Here is a 21,750-nt window from a genome sequence, read left to right as displayed (position 1 = left end):
GCAAAGCATATAGAAACCTATAGAAAAAGACCTACAAAAACGTAGACGCACAAAATAATAATAATAATCCTGCTTAGATCAGGAGTGTCAAACTCAAGGCCTGGGGGAGGGTGCAGATCCGGTCTATAATGCTTAACTCTGGCCCACAGGGCTTCCCTGGAAACAGCAAAGCACTGGCCTGCAGTGCCACTGCGAGCAAAAATGGAGTTCATGAGGACAACCCGTGGCCCTCATGTGCTCCGTTTTCACTCGCAGAGGATTGAAGGAGGCCATCACAGCCAAAAATGAAATTCAGGAACCTGTACTTTCTGGCAGAGCGCCCCCAATATGAATAACATCAAGCTGGCCATGCCCATCCTGGCCCTCCAAGGTCAAACACAATCCTGATGCAGCCCTCAATGAAATTGATTTTGACACCCCTGGCTTAGATGGTTAGGATATCATCTGAAGACTGGTAAAAGTAGATGCAAATAAACCATGAACTGACTAAAGAAATCATGATTACTTTGGATCTGGTCTGTTGAAATGATCTTAAATCAAGTAAATTGTGACTTAATATTCTGTTCACTGGAGTATGAATGAAATAAAGAAAAGGGAACTTCTGTTTTCTTCTTGACCTTCCTATTGCTTTTGATTTCTTTCCCTTGTAGCATTTTTCCCCTGGAGAAATACGGTAATGATTCTTCAATATTTCCCATCATAACGAATTAGAAGTTTGCAAATTAAAAATTAAATTTTTTACCACATCTAATGGCTTAATGACTCTAACCTATAAATTGGTTAAAACCAGTGTGACTTAAAGCTACAGCATTCAGAAAATTTTATCTTTGTGATATATCATATAATACATGTTAGAAAATATTTGTTATATATTTATGTATCAATAGTTGTTAGTAGAAAGATTGCTTGCAAAGAGAATTATTTGGCATGTATGTACTGCCTCTCCCTGAGCTAATCCAAGGCAGTACATACTTTGGTATTCAACTGCTTTGAAACTCATAGAATTTGGTACTCAACACTAAATGCCCAAACTAACACTTGGCAGTGTCAGCTGTCTTGTGTCTCAGTATATTATTCTTTATGGGAAAATCTGCTTGGTACTCATCATTTTGTACTCATTCAGTGTCCCAGAACCAATTATCTTTTATCCTGCGATGAGGTGGAGGAACCTGCTGCGGGAGAGGCCCTCGGCACCTCCACTGTTTCCATGAACATTTTTGGAATGGGAATGACATCCACCTCTGGTCTGGTCTCTGAAAATAGTGGATTCTTCTGATCCCCTGTGGGAACTAGATTGGAAGGGCCCGAAACCTTGATTCCTGCCACTGCACTTGCTTTGAACAAAAGTGATTTGAAAGACTTGGAAGAAAGAGGCCTAAGCTTCTAGGGAAGGAGGTTGGTCTGCTGACAGGCCCTTATCTTCTGAGAGTTTTCACGTGGAATCATCTTCCACATAATATTCCTCTCTTTTATCCATGATTCCCAATCAGAATCCTTAGAACTATGTTTCTCTGTAGGCTGCTTCCGCTTTGATGGGGTCTTGTTTCTGGTCTTAATTGAAGATGCAGAGGAAGAGGGAGTGGAAGATCCCCCCCCCCAAAAAGAGCCTGGTTTGACAGCACTTACTGGAGGACCTCTTCCATGAGTACCCTAAGACTGTCTGGTCAGCCGTTTGATACCTGTGAGAGCAGTTATGCCATTTGTTTGATGCTTCCTGCTTCCACCTCTCCTCTGTCTCTCTCTCTCTCTGCCCTTTCCCCCACGTGCTCAGCTGGCACTGGAAGCGTTGCCAATAAACGGCTGTGCTTGGACTCCAGTCCTGAGAGAGAGGAAGTTGAGTGGGCGCTGCAAAGTGTCTCAGCTGCTGCCAAATTCCAGCTGGTAGCCCTGGGGGTTTCAAGGTGGCAGCAGCCCTATTTCCTGGGGGTGGGGGGAAATGCCTCTTATGCTGCCCGATACCCTGAAAATCGGCGGTTTGTGGGAAGGCCAGGGAGAGGGGCGGTGATGATGGTGGGGGCGACCAGTTCTGAAGCTTCCGAAGGCGTCATCTGTGGAAACACCATCTGCACTGGCTCGGAAGAAGGAGGGGGGAGCTGTTGGCTTTTCCAATGGTGCTGGCTGGCTATGTCGCTTGTACCAGTCTACTTGTTTCTGGAACCTAAGTAATGCATCCACGGGAATTTTAAAAACATGGGACTCTGGGCAAAAGGCAGAAGGAGTGAGGTTGTTTCCTACCTGATCGAAGCTTGTTTCCTGAGCTGTCCAGCCATTGGATTTCCATGAGCGTGAGCAAAGCCCTGAAAAGGGCTGTTGGTTTGAAGCAAACAATCCTACCCTGATATACAGCTCTCTGTTCATATAGTGTCTAATTATTTGCTATTAAAGTCCAATTAATTCCTCAAATAGGTCTAAAGGAACTTCCATTAGGAAGGAGCCCAGCCACAACCTTTCCTCTAAAGGAATGAATCAGATCTGGGCTGTATTAGGTGGATCCTGGCAAGCATGCAACCATTTATTCCAAGGGGCTACACTGACTTGGTTGAAATGAAGCCAATTGCAACACATGTAAATTCACTTCTTGGAAGCAATTATTTGAATTTTCCAATCTAGCTAAATAATCCCTTACAAGAAACATAAACCTTAAAATAACCATTTAATGTACACTTTTATATATATTGATGTCACATACTTACTTGGTGTGAAAGCAAATCTGTGTTTACATAATTCACAGTATTCTTTTCTGCTGTGTTTGAGCCATTGGACTAAGCTGCAATTAAAATATATGGTAATAATGGATTTTCAGAAAAACATAATATTCAGGAGTTCAGAAAGTATCTAATAATTTTTTAAAAGGAAAATAGTAATATTTTCCTTTTTAAAAGAAAAAATTCCAGCCCTCTGGAATCAGCTCTCCCCAGAGATTCGCACTGCCCCCACCCTCCTCACCTTCTGTAAAGGTTTAAAGACCTATCTGTGCCACCAGGCCTAGGCTGACAAGTGTAGAGTGTAGTAGGTGTGAATGGGAGTGAATGATTTTAAATATTATTAGAATTTTTAAAGTTTTTTAGCTATATTCAGTGGATTTTAGCTATATTAATTGGATTTTTAAGATATGTACATTGTATATTGTTTTGATATGTCGTGAGCCTCCCTGAGTCATTGGAGAGGGGCGGCATACAAATCCAATTAATAAATAATAAGTATTTTAATAACTCAATTTATATTTTATAATTGAATTATAATATAACTACTCAATTTCTTCAATTGCTTTTGTTAAGAATGAGAGTTTTGAATTGAATAAGCAATACACTGGGTAGTACTGATTAAACCAAAGTATTAAAATTATTTTTTTAAATATAAATGATTGAGACATTTTGGTTAACTTGAGATACAGTGGTGCTTAAAGAAAAAGTTTATAAACCTATTTAAATTTAAAAATGGGTTTATGAAGCTACACTGAATCTTCAGTATTTCTGAATTAATATGAACTAAGAATATGATTCAAGCCGTCAAATAAACAAAATCATCCCAAGAACAAGATGTGTAATATTTCAGGAGGTCTCAAAGAACCCCAAACATACATCCAGGGTCTTTTTTTGCCTTGGCAAATGTCAATATTCATGAATCGAAAAAACAATGATGTATGTGGCAAGGTTGCAAGGAGAATGTCACTACTCTTCCCAAAAGAACATTGCTACCCCTCTATATTTTGCAAAAGACCATTTAGACAAACTAGAAAGCTTTTTGAAGACTGTTCTGTGGACAAATTAGACCAAACTAGAATTTTTCCACTTAAAACTTACATTAATAAAACAAACAAATTTGGACATAAAATAAACACAAATATTTAAATGAATATACACTGCTCAAAAAAATAAAGGGAACACTTAAACAACACAATATAATTCCAAGTAAATCAAACTTCTGTGAAATCAAAATGATTGACAATCAATTTCACATGCTGTTGTGCACATTCAACTTTGTACAGAACGAAGCATTCAATGAGAATATTTCATTCATTCAGATCTAGGATGTGTCATTTGAGTGTTCCCTTTAATTTTTTTGAGCAGTATATAAGCAAAATAAAGGCTCAAAATGCATACTGTTATGATTATTTTTGTTTTAAAAAATGAATTCCTCTATAGTAACAAGCTACTATTTTAAATCCCACTAAAAACTACTTCTATAACTAATGCTACACCAGAGAAATCACCACGCCTGCCAAGGTAACTCATGGCAAATGTAACAAAATAAGAAAACAATGTAAAAAGATGCATATAATGGAAACTTTTATTACAAAATGTATAATGCCCATTAATCATTAATACATACTCTAATGGACATTTACAGAATTCTTGCATAATTTCAAAAGGAGGATTTAAATTGTATAAACAGTTTCAATTCCGATCTCACATCCAGAATATGTTTTCATAATTAAGCATTTTCACATGTAAAAACATATTTAGCCCTCTAATAATATATTTTTCTTTAGTTTCTTGGAGGAAGATTTGGAAATGAACCTCAACGTTGAAATGATAGAAACAAAAACTCTTGATAAAATTAGTATTGATGGGAATATCAAAAAGAGCTTTTTAGCTAAGGGTAATCAACAATGGAAATGAAGGCTTTGCGAGTACAGTAAAAGATTAGTGAATTCATCTGAAAGACTGAACTCCAAAATCAACTTGGAAAGTATTCAAAACATGAAACCATACAAAGGAATGAAGTAACTTAGATATTCATAAAAGACATCACTAAATTAATAATTACCCACTAAATGATAGGAGTATTTCTAAAAAAATTAGTGGATATCCAGTGAACATAAACGTTAAACAGATGCTACTTATACAATGTAGCATACTATAAGTGCAGGGGTGAAAGACACTGAAGAATTCTATGGCATGCTGAAAGAAGTGCTAAACACATCACCCAAGGAATGTATGATTAGCTATTTCCAATTATAATTGGTGACTGAAAATGGAGAGTCCTAGAATTATTGGAAGATCTTGATTAAATAGATTCAATAATGCAGGAAAAAGAATTTTGTGAAAAAATATTTAATATTGACAACTACTTTGACTCTACAATTATTATTGTATTATTTCCTAGAGAAATACTAGCTTCCTAGAATCAAATAAACTACCTAATAAGGAAACCGAAGATGGAGAACTGCATTCCACTTACGGAAACAGATTATTAAAAATACCATAAATTATGAGGCCAGTAGTGTAGGTTTGACTTAGAAAATTAAAGTGAACCAGCAAGATTAAACCTGAAGAGTACATAGTAAAAATATAAATCAGATTAAGAACAGATTTTGTATAGTTACCTATGAAAAAGAGAACCTGAGAATCGATGGAGAAATTATGAAAAGTGAAACCAAAAAATTATGAAAGATAATATAAATTATCATGCTAGCCAAAGATGGAGATAAATAACTTGGACAATAGAAAGATGCACTGAATGCAGACTTTCAACATCAACCAAGCAAGTCAAAAGAAAGCTATCTCAATGTAAAACATCAAAACATGAAAATGCCAAGAAAAAAGGAGATCAGAAAAATTTGTAGTCAAAATAGGAATAAAAATAATTATTAGAAGAGACTAAACAGAGGCAAAGGATGTAAATGAAGTTTGAAAGATTAAACTAAAAATCTTTACAAATCATAGTGAAGAACGACAAAAGCACTTTCAGGGAGAGAATATATTAAATAAGCAACTCTAAGAAACAGAGGCATTATCAAGTAGCTGGAGAAAAAATACAGGTGTAAATATAACACCTTCTGAAACTAGTTAAAATGCTAAAGATTCTAGAACACACAAGCATGAGGTGTGTTTTTGTGGCCTTGAGATTGGAAAAAAATGTACAGTTAAAGTTACAGTTATGCCTAATAATGTTGCTAAACAAACAACAGAAATAGTATTGCCTAAAGTTTACAATATATATATGGATGTGTTTATCATAATAACACAGTAAAGTTATCATCCAGACTATTTTGTATACAAGAACCTCTGTTATTTTAGTATGGTGTCCAGATGAAACTTGATCCACAAGATCAAAGTCTACTTACGGTAAGTGGGGTTCCATTAAATCAAGATTACAACTTTTAGCTATGCTGAAAAGGGCAAATGCGAGATAATGTAAATACTGCATCATTGGGCTAATTTCTTACACAAGCAAGATTTATCTTCAGAAATTCTAAATAAAAATAAAATCATCCCTATCTATACAGAAACATGGCAAGTTCAAAAGAGGCAGAGAGTTATGAGATCAAATAGGTAATATAATAATGAAGACAGCAACAGATTGTAATAAAAACCTTGAATATGTCGATCATGCCAGAATGTGGAATATATTTAGGGCAATAGAACATATGAAGAATTATTACAATAAGGAAGAAGATGCTATAAGAACTGAATTTGAAATGATAGTAGTTCAGAAAATGAGAAGTAGCTAGAGACAGAAGACATGTTGCCCCTTTATCTGTTTAATTTATAAAGCAAATAAACAGTATTAAGAGATGATACCTAGAATCAAAATAGGAGGCTGAAGAAGCATATGTTGAGATACATAGACAACACAATTTTATTAGCTGAAAGTAAAGATGATTTAGAAAAGCTCAATATAAAATTAAAAATGGAAAGTGAAAATCTGGGTTAATGTTTTAAATATTAAGATGACAAAGATAATGTCAACCAACATGCTTAGTGAACTTACAGTTGAAGTTGAAGATGTGAAGATGGTACATAATTTGTTTTCTTGGGCTCAAGAATAGATAAAGGTGGACAGTAGGCTGGAGAAGTAAAGAGAAGATTAATCCTAGGGTGGAAGACAAGATCTGTCAATAGAGCAAATAGTGGAAGCAGTGATCTTTTGAATGGGAATAGTGTATATTGCTATGAAATCTGGATAATAAGAGAGTGAGAGAAAGACCCTTTCAAATTATGGATCGGAGATGGCTACCCTAATAAAGTAGTATCAACGACAAGAAACACCAATCAATGAAACCTAGACAAATCTGAGACTAATAGCCTTACTAAGGAAAATATCAGCAAGAAAAATATCCACCTATTTCAATGATGACAATTTAGAAAAACTATTCTTGGTGAGGCTGAAAGCTCATGGATAAAGTGTGTGGTCATTATCAACATTTATATGGCTGGTATTTGGGAGGATTTACAAATTATTAAAGAAGCAAATATTTGTAGAGGGTTAACACAAGTCAAGTTAATTAGTGCTACTTAATTAATTCACTCTGTACTAATATCTAGTATACTATCATTTTGAAGATAACTTATTGTATTGTTTCTGTGCACAAATTGTAGAATGCCATGTATAGATATTTCAAATGAGAAACAAACTTACCATTCTTGATGAATGAATTTAATACTGCCAGTACATACACATGGATGATAGAGAGGCTTTTCAGGAGTTCCTTCAGATCGACATACTCTACATATGTCTGTTGACAACAAAGAGAATTGATATAGAATAAAGTAAATATCATTTTATTTTTTAAAGATATTTAAAAGTGGAAATAGAGAAAAGGAAAAAAGACACGACATGAAGTAAAAAGTGACAAAGAATATTTAAGAAATTACAGAATATAAAAATTACATAAGAATTTATGAGATGCAAAATGAAAAAGAAACAGTATATTTAAACAGATGTAAAGATATTCATGTTTGGCATTTTAAGAACTAATATTACTGGTAGTCTTTGACTTACAATTGTAATTGGGACCAGAATTCCAGTCGTTATTATAGTAGTAAATTAAGACAACCATATGATCAGAAAGAATTTTTCAGCCTTTTTCATGGTGGTTATTAAGCAAACATGCTGGTTATTGTGCAAATGCTGTCATTAAATGAAAACATTCATTTGAATGGGGAGGAGCTTTGCCAGAAACCAGCAAAAAACATCGTGAATTGTGATCATGTGATTATGGAACATTGTGATTGGCCATAAATCTGATCAATCCAACCTGCAGTCACATTTATGACAGACATTTTGTGGCCATTGTAACCAGTGATGGGATTCATTTTTTTTTACTATCGGTTCTGTGGGCATGGCTTAGTGGTCATGTGGGTGAGTGGGTGGGTGGGCATGGGCAATTCAATGTCACTCCCACCCAGTCATATGACACCACTTCCCAGCCCACCTTCCCAGGTTTTGTGGCTCCCCGTGTTTTCTGTGGGAAGTGGGTCATGTGACTGAGTGGGTGTGGCCAACTTGATTGGTTTCACCATTAGGAAATTTCTGCTTAGTCCAACTCATAATAAAATAGCAAATAGCAAATATTTAGAATAGTATAGAATAACAGAATTGGGAAGGACCTTGGAGGTTTATAGTCCAACCCACTGCTTAGGCAGGAATCCCTACACAAATTCAAACAAATGATTATCCAATCTCTTCTTAAAATCTTCCAGTGTTGGAGCATTTACAAAGTTCTGTAGGCAAACTGTTCCACTGATTTATTGTTCTGTCAGGAAATTTGAGGGGCTCCTACAAAATGAGGGAGTCAATCTATTTTCCAAAGCACCAAAAGGCAAAACAAGAAACAATGGATGGAAGCTAACCAAATATAAAAGCAACCTAGGACTAAGGGGAAATTTCCTAAGGGTGAGACCAATCAGCCAATGGAATAGCTTGCCCTTAATAGTTGTGGGTGCTCCATCACTAGAGGCTTCCAAAAAGAGTGAGGGAACTACACCCCAAAAGCCATTCGCTCTTTTTAAAAAAAAAAAACCAAAGCAACCCCAGCAGCTGAGAGGGAAACCAGGACCTGTTGCTCAGGCTAACTGAAAGCCTGGACATGTTGACAAAAGCCATTAACCCTTCCAGCTCTATTATTTGATGTTCCCTATGTTCTAAATTGAATGCAGAAGCAATACAGCTGGCTGGACCGCACATGCATTAAATTCACATCCTGTACGGTCAAGCTGCATTATTGTCCCCTCTTGTATCTTTTCCCCCAGGAAAAGAAGAAATAGCCAACACTGCAGGAGCTATAAATGATCTTGGGTAACTCCAGGGGATATCAGATGATCACAGAGGTGTTACTTAATACTCTTTACGATGACAATGTTTGTAATCTCATTATTTCTTCTTGAAGGGAAGAGGTTAATCCCATCCTTGCCCTAATTCTGTTAATTTATGTTGTTTATTGACCTGATTTAGTCTATATCGAGCTGCAACTGTTAAGTGGACCTATTAACTGATGGGAGAGAGAGGAAAAAACCCTCTCTCTCAGTTTATTTTTAACCAGTTTTTCGAACTGCATAAGCAATTTACTAATAGTTTAGTAAGAACTGTTGAATCTCACTTGTGATCACAACCTTGAATCAATCAAAATAATTAATTTCTAACTACACTGGAAAAATCCATCCTTAACTTCATCACAATCATCAAAGTATTTTAAAAATTTACATTTTAAAAACCCCGTAAATCCTTCAATACTTTTTAAAGTGTTTTATCAATGAAGGAATTCAACCAAGATTAATGATATGAAAAAAGCCAGAAAAGATTGATATATGTCCAACAACATAAACCATTAATCCCTAAAATTATTTTTATTTTCAAATCTCCAAATCTGATGAAAGATTTTATTTAAAGGGTATGGTTGAAAAGCTAATCCTATAAATGAGAAGTGGCTTTTCAGATGCTGACTAAAGAAGATACATTTACTCCGCCTTAAGTTTCACGATAAAAGACAGTATATGACCTATCTGTAAATAAAATCAAGGTCAAGTATTTTCCTTTATTTATAAAAAGATGTAAAAAAACCTGTAATTTAATGAGATGCTTTAATTATAATGTATCTTAAAAGCCTATGGAGATTCTCAGTCATCCAGGTCATGGTTATCCCAAAGGTGCTTCTTCATCTCTGACTGGATGGTGGGGAATGGAAGAAAGGCCAGTTTGGCTCCTGAAAAAGCACCTTTAGGACAACCATGACCTGGAGGGCTGAAAATCTCCATAGACTTTCATCTATGCACTTTGGTATGAACCCCTTTTGAATGGTTTGGGCATATGAATGAATTTCTGGAAAAATTAAGGACTGCAGGAACTATTGGTATTTCAGTTTGAGATTCAGACAACAGATTCATCCCCCAAAAACCTGCACCTGTGTTCAGGATGGATAAAAATTGATGATTAAAAAACCTCCAGATTTTTAAATTTTAAATTGAATTTTTTTAAATTTAAGTTGGATTTTTAAATTTAAATTGGATTTTTAAAAAATCACATTTATTTTAATAAAATGCTTTTGGAGAAAAAAATGACCTAAAGATAATTAATTTATATTTAAGATACATTAATAATTTAGTTTATTCAGCATGAAATGGAGATCAGTTATGTAGCATGAGGCTGTATAATCTGCAATATTTACATTTTTAAAAACTCATTCAGCGAATCCAAGCTCTCCAGCTCTTTGGCACCAGCAGTGCTTCCTTCCAACCTTCACCCAAAACCCCACACCAGGGGGCTGAAGCAGATCCCCAAGTTGGAATTTCTGCCCCCACCCACACAAAAAACCCCAAACTACAGCAACACAAGCATTCATTGCACATAGCTGGCCCAAGGGCCGTAATTTGAAGATCCCTAATTTAGTGCAATATAAAAAATATAAATATTCTTTTCTGTGGACCACCAAAATTTTCTCGCAGACCACCAGTGGTCTACAGACCACCAACTGGTGACCACTGGTCTAGATCACAGGTGTCAAACTTGCAGCATCAAGCTGCCATCACATGACATTTTGAGATATTTTTTCCCCTTCACAGAGCTGGGGCAGCGCATGACACATCCAGCCAATGGGCCACCAGTTTGACATCCCTGATCTATGGACTTGAAATGGGATTTTGAAATAAATTGAATTAATCCTTCCCATGGGGGAAAAAGCATGTCTTCTATTCTGATAGAATGAGACTTTGAAAACTGGACACTAAAAAAGAGCAAAAAATGAAGTAAAGATTACAATTACAAGACTATTTGACTTGTTAATACAGAATTTAAGGTTCAAAAAATAAATAACAGGTTTCCTGCCACTTTCAGCCACTTAGCAGCCATACTAACACTAAAAAATATTTACTAAAATTAAATGAAAGTTTAGATCTCCAAAAAGATCATGTCTATAAAAGTCTGCCATAAAAGCTGTTAATTCCTTCTTTTCTTGATGTTGGGTGGCTGAAAAAGGGCCATGCCAAAGTCCAAGCATGATTTTCAATTATGAAGCAATTACAGCCCATGGGGAGAGGCAGCAGGTAGAGGTAAGGAACATAGGGCGCCTCAGGAACCCTCCTGAAGAGGAACCTTTAGGAAGTAACTTGTCTCCCACTCAGACTGAAAATCTTCGATATCAGCAGGAAGGATGTTCAGCTTCTGACTTGAGACTTACTTCAGCCCATGGTTTCCACATTCCAAGATACTCTTCTCTCCTTTCCAGGGATTGTCTGCTTAACAACCCACAAGATCACTTAACAATTGCAAGGCAGAGGGGAACTGATAGAATATTCACTCCCTTTTTTGAGATGTACAAGTCTTTTTGGGAGTTCTTTGGCTATATTGCAAGTTGAGATCCCTCATAACAATACAATTGGGCAAAGTGGTTTATTGAGGTTGTGTATTTTGGGTGTGTGTGTGTGAATCCATTGCTTGCTGTGTGGATGACTGAATAATAGAAATATTAATTATTTGATATTAATAAATAGATGAAATGAAATAAAATTTAGTATTTGACTTGGCATAGCACTATAGGTGTAGCACTCCAGACAATTGCCAATCTAGTTCCCAGCTCAGAAACACTTGGATAGCCCTGCTCTAAACTACATAATTAAATAGGGTGAAACCAATATACCATTTAGTAGTACTTTATATGGTACTCTACCCAGTACAACAGCAACAATAAAAACACTCCAAATTAATTTCTATACATATCTCTATACAATTTTAAGAGCACTGGTTGTTAAAATTGTTTAACCAACTGAACATTTTCCCAATCTCAAATGTCATTATCCCATAAAAACAAAAACAAAACCAGACTGTTGTTTTACACATGTATCTTGGCAGCAGGAGTCCCAAATTGAATTCTCAACTCACAAATCAACAATTAAAATTGCTTCATTGTCCCAGATGCACTCAAATTACCCACTTGGGGTAATTATACAGTTTAAGAACCACTGCAGTAAAGTAATACAAGGGCCAGTGAGCCAATATCCCCAGACTGGTAAGTAAGGGCAGATCCATTTTGCACAGGGAATTTTCTGAAGCTTGCAAGATATCAAAATGCAATAGTACAAAGGTTTATGAAATCTGTGAACCGTATATACCAGTGATGGCTAACCTTTTTGCTGTCACATGCCTAAAGCAGGAACACGGGGGTCATGCCAACACCCATAATTTAATGTGTCCTGCGCGCACAATCCCATGCTCCCCTGGTTTTAGGCACGTGATGGCATAGTGGGTTTTTCACTGTCCCTAGGCTCCAGAGGCTTTCCTGGAGGCTGAGGAGGGTGAAAACTGCCTCACCAATCCCAAGAGGCCCTCTGGAGGCCAGAAACACCCTCCCAAAGCCTCCTTTACATCAAAACAGGCTGTGGAGTCTCCTGGGAGGGTAATGGGCATGGCCAGTTGAAAATTAGCAGAGCTGATCTATAGCATTAGCTCCCGTGCCAGCAGAGAGGGCTCTGTGTGCCACCAGTGGCACGCATGTCATAGGTTCATCATCCCAGGTATATACAGTGTATGGGGTGGGGGACTTCTTAAACAATAATTATCAACATACTGTATATGCAATAATTTTATTTAGGTTAGCACTGTATAGATTTAGGAAGAAGACATTGAAAAATTGATTGTCTAATAGTCAAGCTAGATGTGATAAACACTGTTACCTTTATTTTAGAAAATGGGTGCATAATTCTGTAAATGAATATCATTATTAAAGACAAGCATCTCTAACTTTCCATTCAGAATCATGCTACCAAAATGTTCAGATAGCAGATTCCCAACTATCTTGGTTTGTGTCGGTGTTACAGTTTGTTTCTTAAAAAGAACCAGGAATTATATCCAAGTAAAAGTGAATTCAATTTACAGAATGACTGTAAACAAATACAGAGCCCCAAATCATTTTGATAGGAATATCTTCAATGTTACAGTGAGATTTTTGTCCCATTTTAAAGCAGAGCCAGTGACTAATTAAAGCATTAAAATGGCAAAACAATATAGATGTATAAACATGTATAAAAATGAAGTGCACAGTCATTTCAAGCAAATAGAAATGTGTTAGGAATAACCAATCTCTCAATCAGTTGGAAACTAAATGGACAGGCTTGTGGTAACTACTCCAGAATCATGAATGGTGCTGAAAATGAAAAGCCAATTTCTAAGCACCCACCTAATTTTTTTAATTTTAATTTTTCATTTTTCAATATGCATGACAATAAACATTTTAACAGTACTGTCATATGTATCATACAATTATTTACATTTATTTCTATACAGTACATTGTTATTTCTCTGTTCTAACCACTTATACCACCTATTCCACATAAAATTCTGTTTCCTCTTTGCCTTTCATTTCCAATGTGAGCCTGTACATCTCTGCACATTCCAGTATTTTATGTATTATTATTATTATTATTATTATTATTATTATTATTATTATTATTTATTAGATGTGTATGCCTTTATAATCCTTTCATCACTTTATGTATTTTCAAGTTTCCAATATTGATTGTATACAATTCTTGCTGCGGTTACTATTTGTAAAATGATGTACTGGAGTTGTTTCTTAATCCGTTTGTTAATGATTCCTAATAAAAATAGGTTTAAGCTCTATTTGTTCTCCTGTAATTTCTTGTAGCCATCTGTCCTTAATCCATTTCCTATACTTCTTCGCCTTAGGATATTGCCACCACATGTGATAAAAAGTTCCTTCTTTACTTTTTGCATTTCTAGCAATCTGGTTTTATATTCACTGGCCATTATACTAGCTGATTTTAACAAAGGAAAGAGCTTCCAACATATTTTCAGCATATCAATTGTCTCACCAGAGGCAAGAATACTTTAGACCACTGCTATATAACACTAAAATATGCTTATTGGTCCTTACCACGAAAAGCTGTGTGCACCCTGATCATTGCATGATTCCCCTTGTACCTGTTTATAGATAAAGATTTAAAGCCACAAAACAACAATTAAATCAGTGAGGATTGGAATTTTCCCTACCGGTTGTATGGGCATGAAGATTGAAAATCATCATGGATCTACTGTTAGACCCCCCTGCAATTTGCATACCAAGCAAACAGATCAGATACCTATACAATTAGCACAGCCCCCCCTCTCCTGGCTGTGTACTTTCACCTTTTGTCTATATATACCAGTGAGTGCATCTCAAACCATACATTAAAACTACTAGTTTACAGATGATACAACAGTGATTGGTCTTATTCGAGACAATGATGAACCCGCATAGAGATGGGAGGTTGAACAACTAGTTTTATGGTGCAACTGGAACAATCTGGAAGTGAACACACTGAAAACCATAGAAATGGTGTACCGCCTCTTACAATACTAGACAACACAGTATCAACAGTAGAGACATTCAAATTTCTAGGTTCTATCATATCTCAGGACCTAAAATGGTCAGCTAACATCAAAAACATCATCAAAAAAGCACAACAAAGAATGTCCTTTCGGTGCCAACTCAGGAAACTGAAACTGCCCAAGGAGCTGCTGATACAGTTCTACAGAGGAATTACTGAATCTGTCATCTGCACCTCTATAACTGTCTGGTTTGGTTCTGCAGCCCAACAAGATAGACACACACTTCAGTAGATAATCAGAATTGCAGAAAAAACAATTACTGCCAACCTGCCTTCCATTAAAGACCTATATACAGCACAAGTCAAAAAGAAAACTCACTTAACAAATGTTTCACTTAGCAATGGAAATATTGGGCTCAACTATAGTAAATCAAGGACTAGCTGTATCCAGTAAATAACCTAGACACCATGAATCCCACTTCAAGACCTGTGACCACTAAGCTAGCTCTTCCATTTCATTATTTGCAAATACAGTTCCAAGCAAACCCAGATAGCATTCAATATGAATGCTAAGTCAGACTAATATATCTGTGTAGGAAGAAGGTTGAGTTAGTAAAAAATATTCCATCTATTTAGCAATGTATCATATTGGCAATATTTGATAAAAAGAACATTCTTTTGCTAATACCATTCCGTATTCTAGTTCTCTAAATCAGGGGTCCCCAACCACCGGGCCGCAGACCAGTACCGGGCCGCGGGGCATGTTGCACCGGTCCGCAGAGTCAGCAGCTGCCGGCCCTCCTGCCGCCCCCCCCCCTCCCTCCAGTGCTTCGCCTCCCGCCAGGCAAGAGGCCTTGGGAGGCAGGTTCTGCCAGCCACAGGGTGATGGATGGGACAGAGGGGCGGGAAGGACCGGGAGGTTCAAGCCTCTTTTGGCTTCTGCTGCGGCACGCCTTTGTGTTTTTGGCTGGGGGGGAGGCAGGAGGGCCGGCCTGACCCCCTCCCTCCAGCGCTTCACCTCTTGCTGGGCAAGAGGGCTTGGGCCGCAGGTTCTGCCGGCCACAGGGCAATGGCGGGAAAGAGGGGCAGGGAGGACCAGCACCCCCATGCTTAATCCCGCCCCCAACCACACCCCTTTCCGCCCCCACCGGGCCATAGAAAAATTGTCTTGCTGAAACTGGTCCCTGGTGGAAAAAACGTTGGGGACCACTGCTCTAAATGACCTAATACAGCACTAAAAGAAAATAAATACCGGTATCCCTGGACAATCCAGTGATATTGCTTCTAAGATTTGCAGTTTTCAATCTACACAGATAATAAAAATGTCATGTTTAATATTAAAAACTGACAAGGTATAGAAATTAGCAGGTGTATTTTCCTTGTGTCTTTCCTGTATACTATAAATCTTGCACTAGGATAAGCAAGCTGCCAAAGAAAACGTTGAAAGTGACATTAATATTAAGAATCAAATAACTTTTATTTTAATGGTTTTGTTTTGTAGGATAGGCTTAAACAGTTTCCCAAAATTAAGATGTCTGGTATAAAGTTGAATAGGTGTATGGCAGGAGAAAAGAGAATGTAGATACACAGTATGTTTCAAACTGAATAAACTAAGTATCTAAAGCAGAACATTGTACTTAAATATGTAGGGTACTGTATTTAGTAAATTTGTATCAACTATCTCATAATAGTTGCCAGAAAAGAGGTATAGCATTAGAAGGCTTGTTACACTTGAGAGTATTGTTTTAAAATAATGCTGGGAGCTACCTAGAAGCTAAGGTGCATTTTTTCAGACGCTGTGTATACTGCAAATATTATTTATAAGGATATTTTGGAGATTAATAGAAGAAATATAATGATACTTTAAAAGAGCAGTAAATTGTAATCCAAATCAAATCTTGGTTAAACATAAAAAACGTGGCTTCAGTTTCTAGCAACATGAGAGAACTGATGTTCTTTGCTAATGATTTAATGTTCCCTAAAGTCCAAACATTCAAACACTCTTTAGAATTACAATATAATATCAATATTATAATTTCAAACTAGAATCAACAAATTATGTAAAAAGGTAAGGAAAATATTTATATGAAACTGCTGGGTGAGATCATCTGATGACACAGAGTAAGTTACCATCAGTACGCTGATGACACCTAACTGTACATCTCCACCCCGTGTCAACTCAGTGAAGCAGTGGAAGTGATGTGCCAGTCAGTGTTTGGAGGCTGTTAGGATTTGGATGGGCTTTGACAGGCTCAGGCTCAACCCCAAAAAGACGGAGTGGCTGTGGGTTCTGCCTCTCAAGGACAACCCCATCTGTCCACCCATTACCCTGGGAGAGGAGCTCTTGACCCCCTCAGAGAGGATTCGCAACTTGGGCATCCTCCTTGATCCACAGCTGTGGCAAGGAGGACATTTGTATGAGTTCGCCTGGTGCACCACTTGAAACCCTATTTGGACAGGGAGTCTCTTCTCACAGTCACTCATGCCCTCATCACCTTAAGGTTTGATTATTGCAATGCCCTCTGCATGGGGCTACCTTTAAAGAACGTTCGGAGACTGCAGCCATACAAACAGTCATGGGCCTTCCAAGATATGCCCATGTTTCATCATCACTCCACGAGCTGCACTGGCTACCGATTGGTCTCCAATCACAATTTAAAGTGTTGGTTATGACCTATAAAGGCCTAAATGGCTTAGAACCAGATTACCTACGGGACCATCTTCTGCCTCATGTATCCCAGCGGCCGGTCAGGTCCTACAGAGTTGGCCTTCTCCAGAACCCGTCAGTCAGGCAATGCCATCTGGCGTGGCCTAGGGGAAGAGCCTTCTCTGTGGCAGCTCCAGCTCTTTTGAATTAACTCCCTCCAGAGATTCGTACCACCCTCTCCCTCTTGGCCTTTCGCAAGGTTTTAAAAACTCACCTTTGCTGGCAGGCTCGGGGCCGTTGAGTGTCAACACCTTACTCCGGACGATGATGTGAATGAATATTATGATGGTGTGGATGTGGATGACTGTTTTTTAAGTACCAGGGTTTTAGATTTGTTTTAGGTTTGGATTTCTGATATATTCTATTTTTGTATTTATTTTGTTGTGAGCCACCCTGAGTCTATGGAGAAGGACGGTATAGAAGTCCAATTAATTAATTAATTAGGAGAAAAACATTCAGACTTGCATCAGGGTTTTTTTTTTTCATTTTTGTTGCAGCAAAACAAAATTTAGATACCACATAGGTGGTAATTTCATATCTGAGAGGAAAGTCACAAAAATTACCTAACTTGAAAAACAATTCTCTCAGCCCAAGAAAGTTAAGAATATGTGTGTTATCAGTAGATTTTAAAATAAGTTTGGGATATGTGCAAGCTAAAGAAATTAAAATTGGATTCTAAAACAATACCTCGGAACCTGCAAAATAAATATTTTTATTTTGTATTATTTTAGAATCCAATTTTAATTTCTTTAGCTTGTACATATCCCAAACTTATTTTAAAATCTACTGATGACGCACATTATGCTATTTTTCATTCTACTGTAACTTCCCAGTTTGAAGAATAACTGTTAACAAAAAAGCAATAATAATAATTGGAAAAATAATGGATCATTATCTATAGTAGTGATGGTGAACCTTTTACACACCAAGTGGCTAAACTGTGCATGCGCACATGGCCAAACTGAAAGGGGCGAATACACTCATTTGCGAGCATGCATGAATGTGCGAAAGTATGGACATGCACGAACATGCAGACATGTATGATAGAGACCTGAAGACCTCCTGGCTGGCAGGAGGCGGAGCAACCTAATACTGGCTGCATGGCAAGAGGTAAGACTTTTTTCCCCGCGGCTTCTGTTTTGTTGTTTGCAGAGACAGAAGCTCACCCAAAAAATGCCAAAGATTTCCGACATGGGGTGACAGTGTGAGTGCCAGCAGAGGGTTCTGTGTTCCACCTCTGGAACACATGCCATAGGTTCCCCACCACAGATCTATAGCTAATAGTCAGTCTCTCAGCCAATATTCAAATTTTAGATATCCTCATCTCCGATGTGAGCTGGGCATTTGTTTCTTAGAAACAAGTACAGAACTTAACAATTTTGTTTACATTGGCTATACTGTATTTTTCCAAGCATTTTGTAAGGGACTTTTTATTTAAAGAGTTTGAATACTGCCAGTATTAACTTTATTTTTTTTAAAAGAACAGTTGGTAGTGGACAAAGATCTTGAGTCAATTAGAAGACATATTAATGTTATGCATTCCAAAACCTTGGAATGGAAAAGTAGTACAAAATAAGAATCTATTATAGATTATGATCCAACCTTGATGTCTGGTTTTTTTTAAAGCTGGTGGTTTGGCTGTTGTTGTTTTTTGCCACAAAACATTCTTAGTAGATCCTTCTCTGTATACATGTTATATCAGACAACAGCCCCTTCTGGATTGCATTTCACATATTACAATATACTTTCTGGATTTTAAAGAAGCAGTAAACATATTTCTGAGTTTCTCTCATGAAGTGATTATAGTAAATCAAAATACAAATCTTGCTTGTAACTTCCGGGAAGGTGAAAACACTAGGATGGCCTTTACTGAAATCTTAAATTACGTCTTAATGCTCAGAAGATGAGAATATCCTTTAAACCTACAAATCAAATTCTTTATGATTTCTGCAACTGAAAAAGTATGTTAACATTTACTATCTTTATACTCTAATGAACGGGTATTAAACTGGCAGCCCGTGGGCTAGATTCTTCCTGTGCAGGTGGAGCCCACCCCAGGAATGGAAAAATATTGTAAAATGTGACACGGTGAGTTTGATAGCTATACCTGAGTCCTTGGACTGGCCTGCTGTACTTGTTCCAGCAGAAGAGGCCTGGTGCAGACGTTAACAGTCAAGGAATTCTGGCTTTCAGGTTCCAGGAGAAGAAGCTCCTGCCCTGTGGAACATTGTGCCCCTTGAGCTGAATTCTGTCCCCACCCGCTTAGTATTCAGGGAAAAACTCAAAGCTGGTTCTGCTGATTGATTGACCATGGATTAAAAAGAAAATCCCACTTCCACTCCATTGTATATTGATTCCAATCTTAGTTAATTTAATTTTAATTTTCAGTATTTTATATTATCATTTTTATCAAGCTGTAAGCTACCCAGTGTCACCTGATATCAAGATGGGCAGCATATAAATTGAATAAATAATAAAATAACCAAATAATTCTGCTTCTAATTATGTTGGCACAGATCACAGAGTTGATAAAAATGTTGTATTTAAGTTTTTTTTAAAAACTGGATGTATTTCAGAGGTAAACGGATAAAACAAATGAAAGAAAGAAAATGTATTTTCTATAGCAAGATGGCTAGGCAATGAAGATACTTCTCATTAGCTGTATCCATTATTCCTCTGCATTTCTCCAAGGTGGAACTGGATGTGCAAGTATTTTCATTTAAAATTCTGATCTCTAACCTCCAAAGATGAAATTAAATACATTCTAATAGCTATAGAATTCATACATCTATCTTTTTTCTCAACCTGTATATCATAAAAATGTAAGGTATAAAACTGGATTTATAGGAGCTCACTCGGAAAATCAGTAAAGAACAGTGTAAACTTAGACTTGATAAAATACCTGCCCCTTCAGCTTTTATAGCCTGATTCCTCTAGCTGCCATTGCCCCTATCATTGTCTATACGAGGTAACTGCAAAATAAGTCTACAAAAGACAGAATTCCTACTTTTGGACTTAAATTCAGCTCTTTGGCCAGAAGCATTTTCAATTATATTATTAAAAACATATTTTCCCCTTTTTGTGCCAAACTTTGTAGATTCAGGCTTGTGAACAAGGACATCTGCAAATCACTACAGGGACACTTTTTTTAACTAAAAAAGGAAAATAATTTGCCTTCAATCATTCTCAATAACATTTTCTGGATGATCTTGAATGCCAGTATCATTTATCAGTTTCAATTCAACTCATTCAAACTAAGGAAGTTTAATTTAGAATGACCAAAAACAGCGTATAGCAAGTTGTACACTGTGTTATATTAATAAGCAGCTTGTTTGTTTATTCTTCCCTCATGGAACCCAAAGCAGCTTCACTTCAGTCTGTTTCTTGCAGATGTTATTCATCTGCATGACTTCTCAAAGATTTTCAAAGCACAAGATGTGATGTAAGCTCGACATGCACTCAATACTCTGTTCTTTAAACATGGAGTTTGTGCTGCTTTGAAAAATAATAATAAACGGGTGCAAATGCTCTTTTGTAATCTATCCCATTCCTCTTTTCAAGCAGAAAATAAGAGATAGAACCCAGTCCAAGAACTCTTTCAACTGTAGCTGCTGTTAACTGCAGACTACCTTTCCAAATAATTACATAAGGGGCACTGAAAACAAATGGGTAACAGCTGGCTTAGTCATCTCTTTTTCTTTCTTAATGCCAAAATCGGTGTAACCCTTTAGGCATACTTCTCCAAAACACCTGCATCATGTTCCCTAATCCAGGCCACAACCACCAAATAAGCCGAGACAGATCAAGCCCCGTGGTGTAAGGTTTCCTGCCTAAGCAGGGGGTTGGACTAGAAGAGCTCCAAGGTCCCTTCCGACTCTCTTATTATTAAGGCCCCTCCAGATGTGTCATATTTTCAAGCAAGGCAACTTCCTTCCCATTCTGACCCAGTACTCTCTTTAGGAATAAGCAGCACGTACCACCACCACCACAACAACAACACGCACGCAAGCACCCACACACAGGGTTTACTAAACCGTCTCGGCCACATGCCTCTCAATATGTACACCTATATGCACCAACTCCAACCCGCCAAAGTCTTTCTTAAGTCTTGTACCCAATTTACACTGTGGAGCAACTCACGACATCTGCAGGCGCCCCAATAGGCCTCGGACGGGCAGGCACTGTTGTGTGCGTGTGAGCGTGTAGAGCACGAATACAGTCTCGGAAGGTGACCGCCTTTCTCCGGCTCCCCAAGACCGCCTCTCCCACCCTCGCTCTGGCCCTCGCCTTGGCCTCATCCCCGCGAACGCGAGTGGGCTCTAGGACGTTACCTTCCTCGGCGGTCTCCATCTTGTCCGGGTGACGCAGTCCGGCCGCGCAGGCGGGTGAGGTGTGATGCGAAAGTGGGACGGCTCGGAGACGGAGAGCGCACGATAGAGAAGAGGCCGAAAGAAGCGGTGTGGAGCAGGCCCAGCTGGCTCCGGTAGCCTGGGCCCCTTG

General features: G+C 37.7%; 1 protein-coding gene across 2 annotated transcripts in view; it reads right to left on the bottom strand.

The window, feature by feature from the left end:
• Nucleotides 1-21,750, bottom strand: part of MARCHF6 (membrane associated ring-CH-type finger 6) — a 64,514-nt gene extending 42,764 nt beyond the window's left edge. Inside the window, exons 1-3 of one of the 2 annotated variants that reach the window (XM_070747070.1) lie at nucleotides 21,582-21,750; nucleotides 7,366-7,462; nucleotides 2,694-2,767 (exon numbers count right to left, since the gene is read on the bottom strand). In XM_070747070.1, the coding sequence (XP_070603171.1) occupies nucleotides 2,694-2,767; nucleotides 7,366-7,462; nucleotides 21,582-21,600 (190 nt within the window). In that variant the 5' untranslated portion in view covers nucleotides 21,601-21,750. The remainder of the gene's footprint in view (nucleotides 1-2,693; nucleotides 2,768-7,365; nucleotides 7,463-21,581) is intronic. The other variant, XM_070747069.1, reaches the window with a different exon arrangement.

The sequence above is a fragment of the Erythrolamprus reginae genome, chromosome 3 (assembly GCF_031021105.1).
Source record: "Erythrolamprus reginae isolate rEryReg1 chromosome 3, rEryReg1.hap1, whole genome shotgun sequence".
In the NCBI taxonomy this organism is placed as follows: Eukaryota; Metazoa; Chordata; class Lepidosauria; order Squamata; family Dipsadidae; genus Erythrolamprus; species Erythrolamprus reginae.
This window is presented reverse-complemented; position numbering and strand designations above follow the sequence as displayed.